Source organism: Cydia amplana, chromosome 27 (assembly GCF_948474715.1).
Source record: "Cydia amplana chromosome 27, ilCydAmpl1.1, whole genome shotgun sequence".
In the NCBI taxonomy this organism is placed as follows: Eukaryota; Metazoa; Arthropoda; class Insecta; order Lepidoptera; family Tortricidae; genus Cydia; species Cydia amplana.
Genome location: NC_086095.1, coordinates 705,275 through 718,748, shown reverse-complemented (window position 1 = coordinate 718,748; position 13,474 = coordinate 705,275). Strand labels below are relative to the sequence as shown.

The 13,474-nt window shown below is 40.8% G+C and overlaps 1 protein-coding gene across 1 annotated transcript in view; it reads left to right on the top strand.

Annotated features, from left to right (window-relative positions):
* The first annotated feature begins 329 nt into the window (after positions 1 to 329).
* The window catches only part of LOC134660383 (serine/threonine-protein kinase par-1), a 67,668-nt gene continuing 54,523 nt past the window's right edge, over positions 330 to 13,474 (top strand). Inside the window, exon 1 of the mRNA XM_063516116.1 lies at positions 330 to 914. Coding sequence (XP_063372186.1) covers positions 765 to 914 — 150 coding nt within the window. The 5' untranslated portion in view covers positions 330 to 764. The remainder of the gene's footprint in view (positions 915 to 13,474) is intronic.

The following is a 13,474-nucleotide window of genomic DNA, read 5'->3' as shown; positions in this document are numbered from 1 at the left end:
AAGTACCTAAGGTAGTTTAGTTAATAATTTTATAAATATCAAATTTAAAGATATACATACTAGTACCTGTACTAAATGAACACCTTTTATAAAAGTTTAGTTATAGTTCATATTATAAAAGTTTGAAAACACTTGTGTATTTCTATTATTTTTTCTTACAGCACTATAGATAACACTGATAATTAACAGATAGAAAGAAAAACACTCATGAGCTTTGAACTTTAAAATGTGCAGTTCGTTTCGTACTAAAAATCGATATTTTCTTTGACGTACGACCATTTGAAAATTGGCGCGTATGACGTAAGCAGAGACGCGTGACGTCACAGACTGGGCAGCAATCGCCCTGCTCCTTCTAGCGCATGAAAAATGAATGGGCGCGAAAGAGATCACTGTAGCGCGTAAATGTTGTGAATCGAGTTATTTTTTTCGTAACTGAGTGACGTTCAAGTACAACCCATTGAAATGATAACAAACAAGCTGATAAGGGCTAAGTGTTGAATAAAGTTAACGTCGTTGATGCTGTCGAGAAGTGTTTATGGTGTGAAAATGTCATCCAGTTGTGATAATGTGGCTTAAAGCAAAGTTTGTACAATAAATTAATGTTTTTATTAATGAAATGTGTTGTTACGCACTTGAGCTTCCCTCGGCGGGTGACGTGAGCGGCAGTGCTGCCGCGGTGGCAGAAGCTCTGAACTAAACGACAGTAGCTACAGAATCGCTCGGTACGTCGCGACACCGAGCGATTTTCTTAATTTTCCACGAAAATGGCCAACAGTTTCGAACCGATGGCCAAATCAAAGCATTTCCCGATAGATCAACTAGTCCGAGTCGGCAATTACAATCTAGAAAAGACAATAGGAACGGGGAATTTTGCGGTGGTTAAACTAGCTACACATGTAATAACGAAATGTAAGGTGCGTATCGTCTCATAGTGATCTTTTAGTGTTTAAATTAGTGTTATTACGCTGTTTCAGCTGCTGTTGCTATACATTTGTGCGATGTGAAGTTTAGTGTAAAGTGTCGTGCGCTTGGTTTTTTTCCATCAAGAAAACTTCGTCAGGTTTGACAACGGAACAGGTTTCCATCCAAAACACTGTCTTTTATACATCGAACCGTAGTTTTTGTTGCTAAAAAAAACTACGCAACTCGTTTTGCTAGACCCTTGTTTACTTTTTAATTTTGCTTCGCAGCACCTTTCCGACATGGTTGTTTAACACTGAAACAGTGCAATTTCTAATCTGTAAAAGTGTTGTCTTCAAAAAAAGTGTGGGAAATACACTCAGTTTTTTTCTTATTTGACCTCGCAAACGATCTCAATTATTGTCAATTGACTACTTCAATGTCCTTAGCCAATTATTCTACTGAGTATGCCAGCATTGTGTACCACTTTTACATTTATCTATGGTTGATAAAGAAAAAATCAGAATAACAAACTCCTTGTTTTTTTTTCTAATAAGATTGTTATTGGGATGTCAAAGAATATAACCTGCAAATCATCATTGTTTGTCTGAGATTTAATTTACTTTAATGTTTTCCTTAGTAATACTACTATTTATATAATGTGTATATTATAAAATGGATAGTTTTGTGACTGGAAAATTAAGTTAATACTTAAAAGACCAGATATAGGGGTCTCAGTGCCAAATACAATTTCATACCTTTTGGCGTTGAGACCCTTGGCCTGTGGGGTACAAGCGCCCTTAAGCTTATTAAGGAACATTCCAAAAGGTTAACAGAGGTCACAGGTGACCACAGAGGTGGCAGCTTCCTCGCTCAAACAATTAGTCTTGCAATACAGCAAGGAAATGCTGCCAGCATCTACGGCACCAGGCTGAAGGGTGATATTTTTTAGTATTTTATTTTAAGATTAGTATTATTTATTTTTTGATTTAGGTTTTAAGTTTTATAGTTTAGTTGTATATGTAAGTAAGTAAAGTAAATACACTTTACTTACTTTGCACCACAACAGATACACAATAACAGATTTACAATGTAAATAAAGGTAGCAACTGGCTGTCTTATCGCTGTAAGCGATCTCTTCCAGACAACCTTGGGGTAGCAGGATATAAAGAACAGAAAACTTTTAAAACAGGTAGAGCACGAAATAAACCAGGGATCGGAACCAGTTTTTTGCAAAAACTTAGAAATAACCATATTTTTTAATTATTTTCTACTCGAAATGTAGGACTCAGTTGTGTTTTTAGGTTACGACTTCGTATTATTAGGGTGCCCAATTAGAAATGAAGTAATTAGCAAAGAACGAAAAAATACAGTTTCCGTTCCCATACAAAAAATACCGGTATCCGATCCCTGCCTGGGACTTCTAACTTTGCAGGCAGGGTATTTCAACCACTTGTTGGTATCGAATTCCGCTGATGGCTTTTTGTTTCCATCTTCTTTGTCGGTTTCTTCATTGCTGAAGTCTAGTTTGAAGCGTTTCCTGTGCGATGCCATGGTGCTCCAAGTGTTCCTGTCCTCGGCGGTCTTGATAGCTTCAGGTATTGGCAAACCGGTGATGTTTTTTAACAATACGTACCAATCACTCCATACTGGAGGAGCTACGCATTAAACGCCGGTTGTCAAGATATGCCAGGACCAAATGCTTGCATACTTCGGACACCTCTCACGTCGCTCTCCTGATAGCCTGGAAAGAGTGATAATGACGGGCAAAGTTGAAGGCTCGAGACCTCAGGCCTCTCCTCCTACTAGATGGTGTTCTCAAATTACGGCACCTATGCGATTAAAACTGCGCGAGGCCATGCGCTTGGCGGGGAACATAAGTCGTAGAATGTATTGGGCCCCATACATTCCACAACTCTTTCCGCACAGACTCTATATGACATTATTATGGTGACATGGATCAAGCAGACATGATATGGAATGATAATGATTGATAAAAACTATCATATTTCCTTCCACGGGCCTCAATTTATTACATTCATACATATAATCAGGCCTATTTCCCGGAGGGATAGGCAGAGACCACGGATTTCCACTTGCTACGATCCTGACATACCTCTTTCGCTTCCGTTACTTTCATAATTGATTGCCATACCAAATTTCATCTAAATTGGTTCAGCGGTTTAAGCATGAGGTGACAGACAGACAGATACATAGCATTTATAATATTAGTAATGATAAAATGGCTCGGCCTCCATGGCCCAAAGAAAATAAAACAGCTGGCTCGGCCAATGTCAATATAAATGGTTTCAAAACCAATATTTGTTTATTATTATTTATATTATCTCATACTTCAAAGCTGCATTTGATTAATATTAATATAAAAACCGGCCACGTGCGAGTCGGACTCGCGCACGAAGTGTTCCGTACCATTACGCAAAAACGCGGCAAAAAAAATCAGTCTTACGAGGGCTGTTTGATAAGTACCCGTTTATGAAAAAAATTATCAGTTGTTTTGGTTTATATGCATTTATTTTTCTTCATAGTCTCCTTTTAGCTCTATACACTTGTTCCACCTATATTCAAGCTTCAATAAACCATCCAAAAAGTATGATTTCGGAAAGTCATTAAAATAGGCCTCTGTGACGGCAATGACTTCGTCATTTCATCATTTGATCCAAATCACTTACCACCGAGCCATTTTTTCAGGTTGGGAAACAAAAATAAATCGCATGGGGTCAAATCTGGAGAATACGGGGGGTGAGGCAATAGGGCATAGCGTAATTGTGTTAATTTAGCCATCACAACTCTAGACGAATGAGCTGGTGCGTTGTCGTGATGAAACAGTACTTTTTTATTTTTTAAATGGGGTCGTTTGTCCTTCAACACAGCGTAAAATTCATCCAATAAATTGGCATAGTACTGCCCTGTTATCGTTTTCCCCTTTTCTAAGAACTCAATATGTATAATACCCTGCGAATCCCAAAAAACGGTCGCCATGACCTTTCCAGCCGTTGGGACGATTTTTGCTATCTTTCGAGCAGGTTCACCCGGTAAAATCCACTGCTTCGACTGCCCTTTCATTTCCGGGGTGTAGTGGTGACCCACGTTTCGTCTACGGTCACGAAACGACGCAGAAACTCCTTCGGGTTACGTTTGAACACGGCCAAACACTGCTCCGAAGTAGTCAGTCGGTTCCGTTTTTGCTCCTCCGTGAGTAAACGCGGCACCCACCTCGCCGATACTGTCTTCATACCCAATTTTTCTTCTAATATGTTTTGTACCCGCTCGATTGGAACATTTACAGCATCAACGATTTCTCGAAGTTCGGCGGTCGGCTAAAACGATATTTTCAATTTTCTTAACCATATCGTCTGTAGTCACCTCAATTGGGCGGCCTGGGCGATCCTCATCAAAGACGGTTGTTCTCCCCCGCTTTTACTCGTTAAACCAGTATCTGACGGTTGTCATAGAAGGAGCACATTCATGGTAAACAACTTGCATTCTTACTTTTATTTCATCACATGTTTTTCCTTCCAAAAACAAGAATCTAATTACAGACCGATACTGCTCTTTCTCCATTTTCACAATTTTAAGTTCACGCTTTCACTGAATCGCTGTCAAATGAGAAAAAAACAAAAGAATGCTGTTTTAAAAAAAAAAATCCCACCTCTGAAAAATGGCTTAAAACGATTGTATAGATATTTTCGGTTCCGTGATATTAATACATTTGGAAAACGGGTATTTATCAAACAGCCCTCGTATTTCGTTTTCGATAGTACAGTCGGCAACAGACATAGACTAGGAATCCTCTAGAAGGAGTTTAGAGCAATTATTTCATGAAACCGATGCTGCCAAAAATACTGGGGTGCGGGGGACGAGGTGAGCGAGTCCCGTGCCGTGATTGGTCCGTTCAAAGACACGGACGTCACACAAAGACACTTTGACACGAAAATGGAGTAAAACTACCGTATATTTGTGGCAGAGGGCGTAGCGCTACATGTAGTACTAGATCTAAGATCCCGTTTTCTAAGGGGACCTTGCATTTTGGAGACAAAGCAAACCGCTTGGAACAGGTGTTCCTGGGGGTGATCTGAGCTAATTTCGCCCGGTTGCCGAGAGGTCCCCCCCAGCAGGTGGGCAGGGGAGGGGGGGAAAAGTGCCTCCGGCGCGCCTCACTCTAAATTTTATATCTGCATACATCTAGCAACTATATCAAGTTTGGTGTCTTTTTCGTATAATTTGAGGATGGAGAATTCATTTCTGTGACTAAACTTTCACTCACCCATACAAAAAAATCGAGAAATTCAAAATTCAAAAAAAATCTTTACACTTTTTTTTTTGAAAATCCTCTACATAATTAAAACTATGAGGATCTGCTCTAAAAAAAATACATGTGAATAGCCCAGTTATTCTACTATATAGAATAATAAACTTATCAACCATTTTTAACTAATAATTGTATTTAAAAAAATGTTTTGTGTCGCACGGCGGACCGTGCTGAAGTAGGTATACCTACACGTATTTAGTTTAGACACGCATTTACTTCAAAACATTATTCAGCATAACGCAAGTAGGTACAGAAAGTAAATATTTAAAACAATAAAGGAATTTACAATAAGTACGATATAACTGAATATTGGATTATCCTATGCAGAATGAGTTGTCTACCTACTGGATAGTTTCACGACAGATCAATTTTTTATTTAGTTATTGTGACCTTTTATCTTCTACGTCTTTTGAGATACTTATCTATGTATACATAAAAATTATACTAAATTTGCGTGTAGTGTAGGTATCTAAACGGAGGTGAATGCGGTGCAGTGCAGCGGCGCTCGCGCTCAGGGACCGTTGGTATTAGTTCCCAACATCTTTATTTAACTTCCGTTAACTTGAATCTTTTCCGCCGTCTCACTATCTGAAGGTTGTCTGGAAGAGATCGCTATTTAGCGATAAGTCCGCCTGTTACCTACATTTTTGTACCTGTTCATACTTTTGTAACATTTCTTTTGTAGTGTGCAATAAAGCATTTTATTATTATTCACTTTATTTATCTTTCATCTTAAGTTAGGTTTTTTATAATATGAATATAAAAGTAAAATATAAAAACACTTACAAAACAATAAAAAATACATATAAACACATTATAAAAAACCTAACCTAGGGTGCCGCCAGCAGCGGGGCAAGGCCCAAGCTGCCGGTGGTCAGGGCCGCAGAGAGAGGAACTGGCGGACTATCCGCGCCGTTTCCAAGATCACCGCCTTCTGCATCTGGCGCCTTCTGGCCCTTGATCCAACCACCTAGCGAGAGTCTCTCAAGATGTTGGTCGAGACTCTTCGCTATTAGACCGTTCACTGAAACGACTATCGGGACAATGATCGTCGAATCAACATCCCACATGACGGTTATCTCGTGAGCCAAGTACTTACTGGACTTGTCCTTCTCGGCCTTCACGAGATTCTCATCATGGGGGATGGTGATGTCAACGAGCACGGCCCGACATTGCGATCGATCTATTATCACAATGTCAGGCTTATTGGCTACAATAGTCCTGTCAGTGATGATAGATCGATCCCAATAGAGCGTGGCACGACCATTCTCGACAACAGGCGCAGGTAAATACTTGTAGTACGGTACTTCGCGGTCCACAAGACCATATAGAAGAGCAAGTTGCTGGTGAATAATCCTGGCTACGAGCTTGCACAGATTATGTCTGTGCAAGTATCCCCGTTAGCAAGATGAGAACAACCGGAAATTATATGCCTGAGTGACTCTCCGGGACGGCGGCATGCCCCACAAATGTCGACCGTACCGTCCTTCAGGATATATTTCCGATAGTTGTTCGTCATCATTACTTCGTCCGCAATTGCACAGGCAAAACCCTCGGTTTCTCCGAAGAGATCCCCGAATCGTAACCAGTTCACCGACCCGAGCAGGTCCACATCGGGTCCCGTGAGGGCCTTGTAGAACCGCCCGTGTAGCACCTTACTCTCCCATGCCGCCTTGCGATCCGCAGTACTTAGTACCACAGGTTTGCGCCAGTTCTCGTTTGCCAAGGAGAGCGGCGTGAGGTTCCTGTCTACTGCCACCACAACACGATGCATCCCACACTCGTTGTTAAGGAAATAATTCCTGAGATTGTACACCTGGCGGTTGTGGAGATCCTTAGCGTTTAGGAAGCCTCGGCCTCCACACTTCCGTGGGATGTACAATCTCATAACTGACGAGCGTGGGTGTAGCATGCGATGCATGGTGAACAGTGATCGGACCCTCCGATCTAGGGCGTCCAGTTCGGTCTGAGTCCACCTTAGTATGCTAAAGGAGTATGTGAGTAGGGGCATTACCCAGGCGTTGAAGGCACGCACTTTGTTGCCTCCTGACAAAAGACTGTTAAGGACTTTTGTGAGCCGACTGAAAAAGCGTTCCTTCACCGACCGTCTAATACCCTCGTCCTCAATACCCAGAAACTGTGACATACCAAGGTATTTATAGGTTTCTGATTCAGAGATAGATCTGAAAGCCATTGTCTCAGAGAGTTGTAAATTTGTTGAATCTACAACCCTCCCCCGCTCTACATGTACGAGGGGTGTTCAAAATATTCTCGGTATGAGAATGAAAACAAACAAGTACGAAAAGTTTGATATTTTTATTTTTCAATATACTCCCCCCCTATGTTCATACACTTAAAAGATCGATCAATTATTTTTTTTAATCCCTCGTAAAAATATTTTTTATCTTTCGTGTAAAAATGCTCCTCCACTGCCGCCTTCAATGCTTCATCGTCAGAAAATTTATTTCCACGCAGATCCTTTTTAAGATTGGGGAGCAAAAAGAAGTCGCTGGGGGCTAAGTCCGGACTATACGGTGGGTGAGTAACAGTTTTAAACCCACATTCAACAATAGCTGCCTTGGCAATATGATCAGTATGGACGGGGGCGTTGTCATGCAGAAGCAGAATACCTTTGGTTAACTTTCCTCGCCTCTTTTCTTTAATTACATCCTTTCATTGACGTAGAATGTTAGCGTAGTACTGTCCTGTGATATTTACACCTTTTTCTTTATAATCGATTAGTAATACTCCTTCACAATCCCAAAATATCGTGGCCATGACCTTGCCAGCTGAAGGGATGACCTTGAACTTCTTGGGATGAGCTGAACCCTTAATGTGCCACTGCATGGACTCTTGTTTACTCTCTGGGTCATAATGATGCACCCAGGTTTCATCTCCAGTAACTATTCTTTGCAGCACCTCATCAGGATTTTCACCGCACAGGTCAATAAAATCGGAACAACAAGCTACACGCATGTCTTTTTGAAGCCGAGTCAGCATTCGCGGAACCCATCTTGCACTTACTTTTGACATATTAAGATGGTCATGTATAATATCATGTACGGTACCAATAGAGAGATTGGTTACTTGTGCTATAGATTTTACCTTCACTCGACCATCTTCCAATATAAGTTTTTCCACTTTATCAATATTTTCTTGTGAAGTAGCTACTACAGGCCGGCCAGGTCTAGGGTCATCTTCAATACTCTCCCTTCCGCGTTTAAACTCGCTTGACCACTTTTGAATGGTAGATAAAGAAGGAGCAGACTCACGGTAAACACAATCCATTTCCTCTTTTATGGTTTTTTGATTTTTACCCTGTTTTGTCAAGAATTTTATCACGCATCGATGTTCTAATTTAGTTAACATTGTCAATTCGCACATGATGTTCATGTTTGTTCAGCAATTGCAGAAAAACAAAAGACTATCTCGGTTCGAATTATACTTTTTTTTAATGTCAATGAATAAACCTTAGCGGCCAGTAACGAAAGAAATTTTAGAAGAGGTCGTAAGATATCAATACCGAGAATATTTTGAACGCCCCTCGTATAACCGCACATTTATCGACACTTAACTCCATGTTGATGGCACTACTGAAGACTTCGGTAGTTTTCAGTAGGTCCAACAAGTCTTGGCTATTTTGTGCAAATAATTTGAGGTCATCCATGTACAAAAGGTGAGAAATGACTTCACCCTTCATTCATTCCCTCACCGAAGCCGGCAACCTAGTCCCAAATCTTTCAGCAGGGTGAGGTTCATGAGGAGATTCAGAGCTAGGCAGAACCACAGGGGACTCAGACTATCACCCTGAAAGATTCCTCGCTCAATCCTTATAAAATCCTGCGGGCCAGAGCGGTCATCCCCGCCTCCTGGTTGACGAAGGACTGTGGTCCACTGCCTCATACACGCGCTTAGGAAGGCTCTCAAAGTTGCATCAACTTTATACAGCTCTAAGTCCCTCCCCAGCCATGAATGAGGCACCGAATCATAGGCCTTCTTATAGTCAATCCAAGCGGCTGAGAGGGCCCCCTTGTTCCGCCGGATTTGTTGGCATATGGTCATGTCTATGAGGAGTAGCTCTTTAGTACCACGGGACCCAACCCTACATCCATTTTGAGCGGAAGCCAAAATATTGTTTGCGACAATGTGCGCATTGATTTTTGCTCTCAAAATGGATGTAAGGAGCTTGTAGAGTGTAGGCAAGCATGTGATGGGTCTGTAGTTTTTTGCTTCCGTGGTACTACCGGACTTGAAGAGCAGGAAGGTGACACCAGTTGTTAAGGAAGGTGGGAGAGAACCAAGCTCGAGGGCTTGTTGGAATTGTGCTGCCACTTATTATTATTATTATTTATATATTTCATTTATATTTGCATATATATCACGTCCAGAAGTAATATATTAATGTAATCTACAAAAAGAAGCATAATAACTTATAAGAAACCATCAAAACATACTTAAAAATCCTAAAAGCTGCATACTGCTCTTACAATGCAGGTACGCCGCGCGACATAAATATTTTTTTTTTACAGAGTTATAAAAGAAAAATGATTGAGAAGTTTACTATTCTATATATAAGGATAACTAGGCTATTGACAGGTATTTTTTTTGTAAAGCAAATCCTCGTAGTTTTAATTTTGTAGAGGATTTAAAAAAAAAAGCGTAAAGATTTTTTTTGAATTTTGAATTTCTCGATTTTTTTGTATGGGTGAGTGAAAGTTTAGTCACAGAAATGAATTCTCCATCCTCGAATTATACGAAAAAGACACCAAACTTGATATAGTTGCTAGATGTATGCAGATATAAAATTTAGAGTGATGCGCGCCGGAGGCACTTTTGCCCCCCCTCCCCTGCCCACCTGCTGGGGGGGACCTCTCGGCAACCGGGGTAAATCAGCTCAGATCACCCCCAGGAACACCTGTTCCAAGCGGTTTGCTTTGTCTCCAAAATGCAAGGTGGTGGACCTTAGATCTCTTGCTAATGCTCAGTCTGGAGGATCTCTTGTCTGTGGCAGCAGAAGTTGCTAAGCGGGCCAGGTGTTCAAAATGATCTTGACACGACTTTATTGTTAAGAGAATAAGAGTGTGTCGAGGTAATTTTGAACTACTCGCCCGCTTAGCAACTGCTGCTTCTGACTGCACCATTAGGTGAGATCGGTCCACTTACGATTTTTTCGAATGGTCCGTTTTCTATTGGGAATGCTTGTATGGAGAGGGAGAGGTACCTATACATTTTTGAGTACAGCAATGCCATTTGGTAGGGGTATTATACACGTTCAACTGAGTCCAAAACGCCCGGTAGCCAGGTTTTTTTTTCTGAGCGCCGGGAGCTCTGTACTTTAACTCCCCCTTCGGACACGGAGTTCAAACTGGCTCTCGGGCGTTTTGGGCTTAGGTGGACGTATATAACATTCGTACCAAATGGCATTGCTCTACCCCAAAATGTCATACTGTTTCCCAATAGAAAACGGACTAGAAGGTGATAATGATGTTTAATTTATTTTTCACCACACCAGCTCGGAAAGGCTTACTTTGCACTTCAAAAACTGATAGCAAAGTTGCATTTTATTCACATGTGAGGCAAAGTAATCAAATGCAAATTTTGAGTTGTTTTCTTATGTTTGCTGGTAGAATTGACTTTTAAATGATGATTTTGGATGATAAATATTTAATAACATTAATTTGGATTTGATTTGGTTTGATTTTGTTTGATATTTTACATTTAATATTGGCTTCGGGTTGGTGTGGTGAAAAATCTTGTGTTTCACACGGGGGCAAATTTTGTTTAACCCTCGTGCTTTGAAACCCTCGCAACGCTCAAGATTCCATTTTTCGAACCACTCGCTTCGCTCGTGGTTCAATTTTGGAATCTTTCGCTTGCTCGGGTATCAATTTAGCACGAGCGGTTAAACAACAACTTTGCCCCCTTGTAAAACAAATAACTATTCCATGGCATAGCCTTAAGTCTGGCGCCTCTCTCATTGCGCTTACCACAGCCACCGAATAAATAATAGTACTAAGTACAGAAGACTCACTCTAACAAAACGCGTCTGTTATGATCAGCACAGATATGGCCGCTAGGTGGCGACAGCGCCACGCGCGGCTTATGGCTTTCCCCAAAATTGGGGCCGAACGGATGTACTTTTAGCTACCTGTAGCAAAGCGACGAAATCGCGGAGTGAGACACGCCTGCCACAGCCGAAATTACGTCTCTGTCTCTTCATTTCTTGGGGATCCTATTTTGGTGTTGAAGTTTTTTTTTTCTCTAGCCTACTTTGGTGTCCCACTGCTGGGCAAAGTCTCCCACAATTAGTAATTTGCCAGCACTATATGTAAGAGCTTCGTCTATATCAGCGGTCGGCAACCTGCGGCCCGCGAACCTGTCACTTGCGGCCCGCGAGCCTCCCTGGCTATTTTGAATGTAATATTGAAAAACGACAATGTCTGATAAACTGTTTAGACGACAACGGTTTCACTCACTTGAATTTTTAGTCGCATTGGCGACACTCGCGGCGACTGCAACTCGTGCACTCAGTTGCGAGTTGCAGTCGCCGCGAGCACTCGAGCCTGAGGAAGGACCCCCGAAGGGCCCGAAACATGGTTTACGTAAGGCGCTAGTGCTGCACTCTGGCGGCAGAACGTTGCAGTAATACTCCCTATTCCACGAAAATTTTTTCATTACAATATTTAAAGTTATCGCGAGGTCTACAGCTCACAGAGCTACTAGTGTAGATATTTTTGCAGCCGGCTGCACTTACGTTCCTTCACAACAGAGCACCTAAAACATTCTGAGCGTAATTCTAAAGGAAACCCTTGAAAGTTAACTTTAAAGTGAAACTCTGCAAACGATTTGTTTGTTACGAAAGTTTTGAACGGCATGCTTTGTGAGCGAGCGTTGTTTTATTGAAGTGAAAACTTCTTTAGCGGCGCTGGGCACTTTTTGAGGTGGGGAAATAATGATAAACTCGAGACAGCGTAAGGCGATCACGTGACCGTAAGCCCCGTAAGGTGGCCACTCATAATTTAAATGGCATTTAAATCTATAAAGAAAAACTCAATGTTATTTGACATTTATGTTGCGGACTCCTTTTCAAGACTTTACCTATGTTCAAATAATTTGACGTTGTCATGGCAGTATGTAAATAAACATGTCAATGAAAAAGTGTGATCTTATTTGAGAATGATAATAATATATAATAAATAAATAGAATACCTCCGCTAAACGTATGTATCGTGTTACCGGGCGTCGGTAACATAGTGAGGTGAGTTTTCACTTCTATCGGCACTTCCGGAGTGCAACCGTTGTTGCTTTTTTATTGGTTGGCACAGTCGCCATCAGATATATCGGAGCGGCTAAGGCGCTCACAAATATCTGAACATGCCTTTATTGCCTTGCCTCGCTTGCATGCCTTGGAGGGTAGATGGTATTGAGAGTTTTTTTTTTCATTTTTGACAATAGGGGCGTGTTCAGATATTTGTGAGCGCCTTTAGCCGCTCCGATTTATCTGATGGCGAATGTACAATAAAGTATATACATACATACACATCAACATCTTCCTCGCGTTGTCCCGGCATTTTGTGAGAGTCAGAATGGCGGGTGTATGTAAACAAAAATAAACAAAAAGCATACCATATTTTAGTACCTAATTTGTACTATTTGGTACCTCATATAAAAAAATTAGTACCTCACGGAATTTAAAGTTATTACCAAAACACGTTACACCCGCCAACCTGACAGTCAGAATGGCGGGTGTATTTTATTACGCTATGATCCCGCGATTATTGATAAATTCTATAAAAGCCAAATTTTAGTACCTTTTTAGTACTTTAATATTCAATTATAAATTGAGCCATTTTATTTGTGGTTTCCGAGTTTTACTAATTTTACACATTGCATTGCTATTAAAAAATTTCAGGCGCTTTAATTTTTCACCGTATCTATATCGTTTTTAAGAAAAAACGCTACGCTACAACTATTTTTATTACGCCAGGATTTAGTACCTTTCATGTTTAATTTGTTACCCTTTCACGGTTAATCTGTTAGGTTCAATTAACTATGAAAATTACGTCTTACAAATGGCCAGGCGCCATGTCAAAGGATGCTTCCTAAGAAGAAATTCCGCTCTTCATTGTGCATGTAATTGTGCACCTAATACCTACTCTTAAGTACATGGTGATTAATCAAATAAAACTTGCAAATTATGTCTGTTTGTCCCTATATTAGTGTGATGAATATACTTCTTTGTGG